Source organism: Terrapene carolina, unplaced genomic scaffold (assembly GCF_002925995.2).
Source record: "Terrapene carolina triunguis isolate 2854851 unplaced genomic scaffold, T_m_triunguis-2.0 Scaffold62, whole genome shotgun sequence".
Lineage (NCBI taxonomy): Eukaryota > Metazoa > Chordata > Testudines > Emydidae > Terrapene > Terrapene triunguis.
In genome coordinates, this window is record NW_020664413.1 from 52,825 (window position 1) to 63,955 (window position 11,131).

At 57.6% G+C, this 11,131-nt stretch overlaps 1 protein-coding gene across 1 annotated transcript in view; it reads right to left on the reverse strand.

Moving 5' to 3' along the window:
- Positions 1–540: 540 nt before the first annotated feature.
- The window catches only part of DNAJB2 (DnaJ heat shock protein family (Hsp40) member B2), a 19,834-nt gene continuing 9,243 nt past the window's right edge, over positions 541–11,131 (reverse strand). Inside the window, exons 3-8 of the mRNA XM_026647349.1 lie at positions 10,557–10,610; positions 6,801–6,917; positions 3,816–3,926; positions 2,102–2,207; positions 1,685–1,803; positions 541–1,058 (exon numbers count right to left, since the gene is read on the reverse strand). Coding sequence (XP_026503134.1) covers positions 541–1,058; positions 1,685–1,803; positions 2,102–2,207; positions 3,816–3,926; positions 6,801–6,917; positions 10,557–10,610 — 1,025 coding nt within the window. The remainder of the gene's footprint in view (positions 1,059–1,684; positions 1,804–2,101; positions 2,208–3,815; positions 3,927–6,800; positions 6,918–10,556; positions 10,611–11,131) is intronic.

The window sequence follows — 11,131 nt, forward strand, 5'->3', positions numbered from 1 at the left end:
TGGCCATGCTGCAGGTTTAGCTCCTTTCGTGTCGCCTCATAAGTCAATTGCTCCAGGCCCTCGATCTGACCCCTTCCAGCTGCTCCCCGAGGGCCCAGGACTCAGACGCGGCTAGCCAGGGACCCCCAGCACCCTCTGCTGACACCGGTTTCCAGGGAGTAGCTGGGAAAAGCCTCTCGCCTGGGCATGCAGATCACAGATGCCCCTCAGCCAAACCCCGAGCCCCCGGAGGGGACTAACCAGCGCGCCCTCCCTCACCCCAGGACTATGGTCCTCCCAAAGCGCTGCACCTCCACCCTGGACATACGGTCCCAGAGGAGACGGGGAGCGCCAGGCAGCCCCCAGGGCCAGGGGGCCCCAAGCCGCTCCCGGGGCAATGGGGCTGGAGGCCAGACAGACCCTGGCCCGGGAGGCTTTGCTCCCGCCCTGCCTGAGTGGCTGCTCACCCAGTGAATGATAAAGACGCAGGCTTGGAGCGCTGACCCTGACCTTTACTAGCCGCTGCCTGGGGCAGGCCCAGCGGATCCGAGCTTGCCACCATCACAGGAGGACACACACGACCGACTCCATGTCGTCAGGAGCAGACTCGATCTCAGCAAGCGCTGACTTGAGGTCGCTGAGCGTGAACTCGCTCTCCTCCGGCACCAACCCACCCCCCGCAGCTCCTGGATTGCTCCCCACTTTCTGCACCTCGGCCGTCCTCTCCTCCCCCTCCTTCGCGTTGTCTCCTCCGCCAGGGCTCTCTGCTCCCTTGGTCCTGCTCTGAGGCGCCAGGGCAGCGCCCGCCTCCTCGCTGGCCCCCTTGCGGGCCCGCCGCGAGCTGCCCCGTCTCTTCTTGGAGCCGCGGGCGTCCGCTCGGTGCTGCCCCACGTCCTCCAGCTCTGACAGGCTGTAGGCCATGGCCCGGTGCAGATCTTTGTCCTCCTCTTCGGGGAGCACGTAGGAGGAGGCCGTGCTCTGGGGGTGCTGCAGGGTGGGGGAGTCAGACGCAGAGCTCAGGATGTCGTGCTGTTCCTGGCGGTGCAGCCCCACCTGAGGCTCCACATTTTTGGCTACGTCTGTAAGAAAAGCACCCCGAACCAGAGTCATGGGAGAGGGACCCAGCTGGAGCGTCCCCAGGACCCTGGCCAGCCTCCCAGCCAGGGAAGCAGGGGGCCAGGTTCAGTCTCCAGACGGGCCTCGCCTCCTTGCCCCAGGGTGGTATTGCAGGTTGTGATAGGAGGGATCCACAGCCCCGGAGAGCGAATTCCTCTGGGCTCAGATGGGCACAGTGTGGGCAAGCGGAGCTCCCCACAGCCCCTGCCCAGCACCTCCAGCTGGGGCAGTTCCCTGGGGCCCCTCTGCTGACACTGCCAATAAGGGGCCAGTTAGCCCCAGGTGCGAGGACCACTGTCCCCCAGGGCCTGACCCGCGTCCCCAGCTCAGCCAACGGCCGAGGGGAGATTGCCTGTCTGTCAGCATCAGGGTGGGGGTGCAGCATCAGGGGCCGTGTCCCAGGAGTGGTGTCTCTGCGACGGGCTCTCCCCCAGACGCTCCCGATGCCCGTCTGCTCGGCCAGCCCGGGCTACTTACTGAACTGCTCTGGTTCCCGGTTTTCTGCACCACGCGGCGTCTCCGTTCCAGGCACACTTCCCCCCCCCGTCTCCCTGGTAATTGCACCGGCCAGGGCAGGCACAACCGTTACCGGCCCTGCGCAACCCCCAGCCAGAGACCCAGCAGCTCTTCTCCTCACCATTCACCTCTGTCGCTTTCAGTTCTCCGTCCTCCTCGATTTCCACCCGCTCCTGGCCGTTCTCGATGATCCTGGGGAAGAGAGCGGGCGCTGCTGTTTGAGTGGAGACGACCATTTCTAGCACTGATATCACCACTGTGATGCAACTGCAACAAGTCTTGCACAAAGTGTCTCACGTCCGGTGTCAATGAGGCCCCATGGAGTCAGGAGGGTGGGGGGACACCAAACTGGGGGGGGGGGGGCATGGGGGGCTCTGGCGTGGCGAGTGGTGGGACATGGGATTGGCTGGCCCCATGATCTGGTCCCCTGGAGCAGCCTGGGAGACAGGCTGGCTTGGCCATTGGCCGGTCCGCGCTGGCCCATCCCTACCTCTTCGTGGTGATGCGTTTGCCGTTGACGAAGGTGGTGGAGGTGGAAACCGAGCGGAAGCCGATTCCGGGGTCGGTGCCGGGGCTGAAGGACGAGGAGAAGAAATCTGAAAAACAGGGCGACAACCTCACAGCAGGAGCCCCCAGCCTGGGCCAGGCCCCGGGGAGCCCCGTGAGATCGCAGGGGGTCCCTTGGCCGGGTGTGAAAGGGTGACGGGGCGGTAACGGGTCAGCCAGGGGATGCACTGCAGGGCTGGTTTGAAACTGGGATAGAAAATGTCTGTCCAGGATTTGCAGGACGAGACTGTCCCTGAGTCGCCGGAGCCGAGGGGAGGAGGTTTGGGCCAGGCCGGAGAGCCAGAGCCGGTGCTGAGGGGAGGAGGTTTGGGCCGGGCAGGGGAGTCAGAGCCAAGGGGAGGAGGTTTGGGCCGGGCCAGGCAGGGGATACGGAGCCGGAGCCGAGGGGAGGAGGTTTGGGCCGGGCCGGGCAGGGGAGCCGGAGCCGGGTGGCGGAGGTTTGGGCCAGGCCAGGCAGGGGATACGGAGCTGGAGCCGAGGGGAGGAGGTTTGGGCCAGGCAGGGGAATGGCGCTAGATGTGCAGGGCTCAGACAGGGCCAGGACTCAGAGGAAGGATGGGGGTGTGATGTTATTGATATAATCTGGGACCATATAGATCATTGTTGCAACCAAGGTCCTGTAGTGGCACCAAAATCTTGTATAAAGGGGGTCAAATGGAGTGTCTTAGACAAGGTTATGGTTTACTGGTTATGATTATGCTGTCTATATGTGTGTATCAATTTTGTAGTTGAAGTTATGAATATTGGCTCTATACTGTCTGTATTTCAAACTTATGCTATGCTGCTGGGTGACATCCCAGACAAGCTGGTGACTCCATGTGACTCCAGGCTCCATTTTGCTGTAATTTTCCACAGTAAGAACAAAGAGGTGTTCTTACACCTGGAAAAGACTATAAAAGGCTGATGCCTCATCTCCATCTGGTCTTCAATCCTGCTTCTTACCTCTGGAGGAACTTTGCTACAAGCTGAAGCTTTGAACAAAGGACTGAGGACCCATCCCAGCGGGGGATGTATTCCAGAGACTTGATTTGAACCTGCAGTTTATTCTATCGCTGCTGCAAGCCTGAACCAAGAACTTTGCCATTACTATATGTAATTGATTCCATTTAACCAATTCTAACCCTCATCTCTATCTTTTTCCCTTTATGAATAAACCTTTAGATTTTAGATTCTAAAGGATTGGCAACAGCGTGATTTGTGGGAAAGATCTGAGTTGTATATTGACCTGGGTCTGGGGCTTGGTCCTTTGGGATTGTGTATATTGGGATATTGGTTTTCATAACCATTTGTCCCCATAACGAGTGGCACTGGTGGTGATACTGGGAAACTGGAGTGTCTAGGAGATTGCTTGTGAGACTTGCGATTAGCCAGTGGGGTGAGACCGAAGTCCTCTTAGTCTGGCTGGTTTGGTTTGCCTTAGAGGTGGAAAAACCCCAGCCTAGGGCTGTAACTGCCCTGTTTGAGCAATTTGTCCTGAGTTGGCACTCTCAGTTGGGTTCCGCCAGAACCACATCGTCACAGGGGGGAGAAGCAGGGTGCGACTGGGGACAATGGGGCTGGGTACAATTTGGAGCCAGAGGAAGAATCTGTGGCGATGGGGCGCCCGAAGCTGGTCTGCCGGCACCCCCCCCCCTTACCTGACTGCTCCGGGAAGGCGTAGGAGCAGAAGGAGTAGGCAACAGAGGGGCCCCCCCGTCCGTGGCCCCGCGGGCCTCCGGCATGCAGATCTGAGAACAGGCCCACGTCATCTGGAAAGCAGGACGTGGGTGGGTAAGTGCGGCCCAGTAGGTAATGGGAAGGGCAGCAGGAGGGGTCACCGCCACTTGGGGGCTCTCCGGGGGGGCCGTGATGGGAGCACAGCCTGGAACTCAGCCCCCGCCCCGCCAAGGACAGACACTACAGAGCCCCCCAAACCCGTAGCATGGAGCTGTTGGGCCGCCTGCCGCAGGCCACCCGCCAGCCCTGGGGCTCCTGCCCCCCGTCCACGGAGAGCCCAGGCTCTGTGGGGCAGGGGCCTTGCCCCTGCACTTTTGAAGATTTGGGGCGCTGTATCAGCACTAATATCACCCTGCAGCTGGGCACGAGCCAGGCAGGGCTGAACGGCTGCCGAGTGCCGGCTGGCAGGTGGCAGCCCTCGCTGCTCCTCCTCCCAGCAATGGGGCGGGCGGAGCAGGCTGGCGCAGGGGGTCATTTCATTCATGGATTGCAAGGCCAGAAGGGACCGTCGCCCAACCCACTGCATAGCCCAGAGATGCCTGCGTCACGCCCACCACTCCTCGCTGGGCTGCAGCGTCTCTGGGATTGAAGACACTGAGCCAGATCCCTGAGTGAGCTGGCCCCAGGGCTAGTTCCCCGCACTGTTGGCACCTTCCTTGCTAGTCTGAATCTGGCTCGCTTCACCCCCAGCCAGGGGATCTCCCTCTGCCTTTGGGGGCAGGACCACAGAGGCCTCTGATCGCTAGGGTGACCAGATGTCCCTATTTTATAGGGACAGTCCCGATACTTGGGTCTTTTCCTTATATAGGCACCTATTACCCCCCATCCCCTGTCCCGATTTTTCACCCTTGCTGTCCGGTCACCCTACTGATAGTGGAGCTCTTGGTCCCATGTAGGTACTTCTCTTCCAGCGACTCGAGGGGCTGGTCAGAGTCACTGATGGCCTGAAAACTAAGGTCCATTCTGGTCATGCAGGACCATCAGATCTTCTGCCTGGTGCTAACTCACAGGGGAGTTGTGCTCCTCCCCCCTTCCCCCCCGAATCCAAGCCAGCTGGGAGCTGGGTCTGTCAGAGCCCTCTCCCTGCTCAGCTCCAAGCAGCTCTCTGGTCTGTACAGTCCTGGGCTGGCTTGCAGCCACATAGTGTGCCAGCCAGGGCCTGCAGCCCGGAGATAGCCCTCAGCAAGAGGGACTGGAACAACAGACGGAGACACACCCTGCGCTGTGGGGCCAGGAGCGGATACTGACTCCCACTGCGAGAGAAGGTAAAGCGGCCCTGCCAGGCACAGCCCACACGCACACGGCTGCGAATGGCTCCGACGCTGCACAGGGCCCATGGTTACATCCTGGCACCCTTGGCGAGGTTATTCCATGGACGTTCTGAGGGCAGGAGCGGGTACGAAGCTGAGCCTGCTCCAGGAGGACTCTGGGCACAAGGCGCGGGCTGAGAACTGGATGCCAAAGCCGTGTCTGTCTGCGTCTCTGGGACATGGCTGAGGGGCAGGTTCGGGGAGTCCCGAGAGGCGTTACTGCTGGCTAGGGGTGGGGAGAAGGGAATGGGGCAGGGAAAGGAGATGGCCATGTATTGATTTAGTTGGGGTTGGTCCTGCTTTGAGCAGGGGTTGGACTAGATACCTCCTGAAGTCCCTTCCAACCCCGATATTCTATGATTCTATGATGGCTCCGAGGTGGGGGGGGGGCGGGGGTTGGGGGAGGGGGGGGCGGGGGGGGGGGGGGGGGGCGGGGATTAGGAGGGGGCAGGATTTGGCTGCCTGAAATCTCTCAGCTCACGATTTTCTGGCTAATTTCTTCCTGGCGTGGTGGTGGCATTTATCTAGGGCGACGTACAGAGCAGCACAGACAGGAACAAAGCCAGGTCCCTGCCCGGAGGCGGTTCTAATGTGATCTGCACGAGGAGGAAAGAGCATCGGCTCGGAGGGGGGACGAGCGGAGGGACCACACTGGGAAGGGGTGAAACAAGGGGAAGTGCTGAACGTTTGTGTGGGGCCGTGGGAGGTGAGCAGAGGCTGCAGGCATCCCACTGGGGCTACAGAGAACGTACCAGCCCCAGCCTGAGCAGTGCCCGGGGCCGGGCTGCGGCCCAGCTCTGCGGTGGAGCATGAACCAGAGCCTGGAAACGAGCCCTGTCTCCTGTCTCTCTGTACCGGAGCCTGATCTCGCCGATGATATTAAGAGGGGCAGATACATGTAGCTTGCTAATTATGTATGGTAATGATGGCAAATTTTGGCCACTCATAGAGCGATAGATTATCATAACCAACTGCATATAATGCTTTGGTGTAAGTGTTTTCTTTGTTCTTGCTGACTTATGAGCTCGAACCCAATTGCAATTGAAATAAACGGATCGCCCCTCCCGGGGCTCCTTGCTTGGTTAGCTGTGTCCGTCTCTCCTTATTCCTCAGCTGGAACGGACAGGAATTTCTATGACACCGACAACCCACAGCACCGATCCCTGGGGGGCTCTGCCACGGGCCCTCAGCACCGAGGGGCGGGAGAGTTACGGAGCCAGGCCTTTCTGCCTGGTAACACGAGTCCTGGTTTGGTGCTGGACCCAAGCCATGAGTCACCTGGAGCCTGGCCGGGTGAAATCTCAGGGTGGGAGGGTGTCACACCCACTCCTGGGGAGAGTCCAGTCACCCCCGGCTCGCCCAAGGGGGTGTGATGCTCGGGGCTGGGCCAGGGCGAGATCCCATCGGGGCTGAAGGGACGAGCTCCCCCTCTGGCTGCTCCAGCCGCGCTCCCATGCCTGGCTGTATTACAGCCGACTGGAGCTGCGCAGGCAGGGCATCAGGCCCCCGGCTCACTCCCCCAGGGCAGCCGATGGGCCGTGGGGATGGCTTGGCCCACCTCACCTCAGGAGGACACCAGACTGGGCTAATGCTCACCAAAGAAGTCGGCGAAAGGATCTCGTCCCCCAAAGAACTCTCTGAAGACCTCGTCCGCACCGCGGAAGGTGAAGGTGAAGCCCGGAGCTCCGGCACCACCCCGGGGATCCCCGGTCCCTGGGGGGAAAGCAGACGCTGGCCATTACAAACCTGCCTTCCCAGGGAAGGAGAACAGGAGGTCATTGGGGGCTGGCAAGGCTGGGATCCCCAGAGCTCTGTAGCCAGGTGTAGCCTAAAGGATTAACCTGCTTGCTTGCATATATATATTCTTTCTTATAGTTTAAGTATTTGATTTATTGTAACAGGTTTATAGATTTATACTGAAAATAAGTCTGGCTGTAACGCAAGGGACCCACGGGCCAAAACCTGTATGTTAAGCTAAGGCAAAGTTAGTATATCTATATCTGGGACCTTTCACCCAGATCGCAAAGTTGACCTACATATTGAGACCTTTTACCTAAACAGGAAGTCGCCCATGCATATGTCTAAGACAGAGGTGGGCAAACTACGGCCCGCGAGCCACATCCGGCCCGCGGGACCATCCTGCCTGGCCCCTGAGCTCCCGGCCGGGGAGGCTCACCCCCAGCCCCTCCCCTGCTGTCCCCGCTCCCACGCAGCCTCACCTCGCTGCGCCACCAGCGCTCTGGCCTGCCACTCCTGCCAGGCAGTGCGGCTGGCTCTGGCATGGTAAGCGGGTGGGGAGCGGGGGTACCGGGGGGCAGTCAGGGGACAGGGAGCAGGGGGTGTTGGATAGGCATAGGAGTCCCAGGGGACCTGTCAGGGGGCGGGGCAGTCAGGGCACAGGGGGGGTTGGATAGGGGGTGGGGTCCCTGGGGGGCAGTTAGGAGCGGGAGGTCCTCGGAGGGAGCGGTCAGGGGACGAGGAGCAGGGGGGGTTGGATGGGTCGGGGGTTCTGAGGGGGGCAGTCAGGGGGCGGGAAGTGGGAGGGGACGGATAGGGGGCTGGGGCCAGGCTGTTTGGGGAGGCACAGCCTTCCCTACCCGGCCCTCCATACAGTTTTGAAACCCCGATGTGGCCTTCAGGCCAAAAAGTTTGCCCACCCCGGTCTAAGACCTTTTATCTAGACAAATAGACAATGGAAGAATAGTATAGGGTTTTTTTTCAATGTTGTACCCACAGACTTAACAGGTACACCACAAGGAAAGAACTGAAATGACTAAAGAACCAAAACAAACTTATGTGTGTATGTACATGTCATGAATACGCACAAGCATACTAGCCTATGGGGTGAGTGTACCCTAACATTTCTGTGGGTGAGAAACGGAAGTTGGGCATAGGAGGAAGGATTTCCGGCACTTGTGCCCTATAAAAGAGGTGACCCACCTCGCTAGAATCTATCTATCTATCCATGACAACTACTAACTATGAGTAGGCCATACTCACTTTCTTTTCAAACTTTAAGTTCCAAGGGGACTAGGCTAAGCTTGGTTTCCCTAAACTTTTGCTCTTAGTTTTGTGTATTAGGTTTTAAGTTTAAGTTTAAGTTAGTTAAGTAAACTTGAAGTTCGCTCCGATAGCTCTTAACTCCAGATTCTTCTGAGCTCTGCATCTCTCCCTCAAGAACTGAGAAACCTGAACCGCCAGAGGTCCTGTGACTTTCACCACCAGGTTGTCAAGCAAGGGTGTGAGTATATTAACCAAAGCTTTGTCGCCTGCAATACTGTATTACCATATGTATCTTTTGAATAGCAGTAACACAATTGTAACTTTGTAACTCTCATTATTTTACCATTTAATTACTATTTCATTGGTTTTAATAAAAAGTCTTTACGGCTATATCTGTCTCAATGTGAGCTTCCTGTCACACCCCCGAGGGTCTTTTGTAAATTCTGTGAAGCCTGATTCGGGACAAGAACAGACTGGCGAGCCTAAAACCCACACTATCCAAATTAATATTATTAACACCCTAAACCAGGCAACAAAGGAAAGCCCTTCACCCAGAACTGTGGCCTCTGGACACTATGGATCTCAGGATGCAATGCATGGGAGCCTTTGGTGAGGCGGTTCCCATGGGGATCTCTGGTCGAGAGAGCTTCCCTGACCATAGTTAGGGTCAGCCCAGCCCTTAACGCCCGTGGGGAGAATCCCCCAGAGGGTCTGGAGCCACCCGCCCCCACACTCCTCTGTCTCAGCACCAGTGTCTCCGAGGAGGCTGGTGGGGCTGGGCCCAACTCCAGGAGGAATTAGGTGACTCCAGCAATTTGCACCAGGTAAGGGAGAGCTCAGATTTTTTTGGTGTGCCCCACTAAAATGGTGGCCAGACATAGGACCATGCTGTACCTCGGGAGACTTTCAGTGGAATGGCTGGGGCAGGGGGTGATGTTATTGACATAACCTGTGACCGTATCGATCATTGTTGCAACCACTGTTATATATTTGCAACTCTTGTACAAAGGTTGTCGGGTAAGGTGTCTATGGACAGGTTATGATTCACTGGTTATGATGATGCTGTCTGTATGTGTGTATCATTTTTGTAGTTGAAGTTATGAATATTGGCTATCTACTTGTAACTTACACACCTCTACCTCGATATAACGCGACCCGATATAACACGAATTCGGATATAACGCGGTAAAGCAGCGCTCCGGGGGGGCGGGGCTGCGCACTCTGGCGGATCAAAGCAAGTTCGCAGTTTCACCTATAACACGGTAAGATTTTTTGGCTCCTGAGGACAGCGTTATATCGGGGTAGAGGTGTATGTTTTGATAAGTAGCCTCAGCGAAGCATTTGGTCAGCTTCTTGAGACAGGACTATTCTCAGTAAGTGCCCAATCAAGAAACACTTAACTGACGATGGACTTTGGGAGACGCCAATCCACATCTGAGCTTACCTGGGAACGTTCAAACTAACATGTAAACAATGGTGTCGGCCTGCAAACTGAGTCATGCACGGACATGTGACTTGCCCATGTGACTCCAAACTCCATCTTGCTGTAATTTTCCACAGTAAGAACAAAGAGGGGTCCTACCACCTGGAAGAGACTATAAAAGGCAGCTGCCTCATCTCCATCTGGACTTCAATCCTGCTTCTTGCCTCTGGAGGAACTTTGCTACAAACTGAAGCTCTGAACAAAGGACTGAATGACCCATCCCAGCTGGGGATGTTCCAGAGACTTGATTTGAACCTGCAGTTTATTCCATCACTGCTACAAGCCTGAACCAAGAACTTTGCCATTACTGTATGGAATTGATTCCATTTAACCAATTCTAGCTCTCATCTCTATCTCTTTCCTTTTATGAATAAACCTTTAAATTTTAGATTCTAAAGGATTGGCAATAGCGTGATTTGTGGGTAAGATCTGATTTGTATATTGACCTGGGTCTGGGGCTTGATCCTTTGGGATCAGGAGAACCTTTTTTCTTTTATTGGGGTATTGGTTTTCATAACCATTTGTCCCCATAACGAGTGGCACTGGTGGTGATACTGCGAAACTGGAGTGTCAGGGAATTGCTTGTGTGACTTGTGGTTAGCCAGTGGGGTGAGACCGAAGTCCTCTCTGTTGGGCTGGTTTGGTTTGCCTGGGTGTGCAAAGGACCCCAGCCTTGGGCTGTAACTGCCCTGCTCTGAGCAATTTGTCCTGTATTGGCTCTCACAGTTGGGTCCCACCAAAGCCAGCATCGTTACACAGGGCACCAAGGGCGCTTCATGCCCAGGCGGGAAGGAGGTCCCCTAGGCCAGGATGTGCATCCAGACCGGTCCGCGGGAAAGGCCACTTCCCCCGGGTGGGTCACTCACCGGTCCCCGTAAGCCCGTCCTTGCCGTAGCGGTCGTAGAGGTCGCGCTTGCTCTCTGGAAGGGAGAAGGAGCAAGAGGTCACCCAGCCCATCTTCAGCCAAGTCTGGACACAGAGGCCCTTTCACCAGGCTGACCCCCCGCCCCAGTACTGAGCCAGAGGGGGCCTGCCCGCAAATGGGGAAGCAGCTGGAGGAACAGACATGGGACTGCCACAGCTGGCCTGGCCAGCGCCTACGCCAGGCTCCCTGCCCATCTAGTAAGGGACGGGAGAGCAGGTTTCCAGAGGATCTCCAGGGGGCTGCATAAGCAGTGATCAGTTCTCGACTTCACCCGGGGAGGGCCTGCTCCTCTGACCTGTGTGACCCCGGAGTCCGCGGCTTGGGGGAGCGAGGCAGCACTGGCGTCAAGGGAGCCATGCAGGCCTGTGAGCCGGCGAGCGCACCGGGCAGCACCCACAGCGGCAGCGGAGGGAGCCGGCGAGCGCGCCGGGCAGCACCCAGAGTGGCAGCGGAGGGAGCCGGCGAGCGCACCGGGCAGCACCCAGAGCGGCAGCGGGGGGAGCCGGCGAGCGCGCC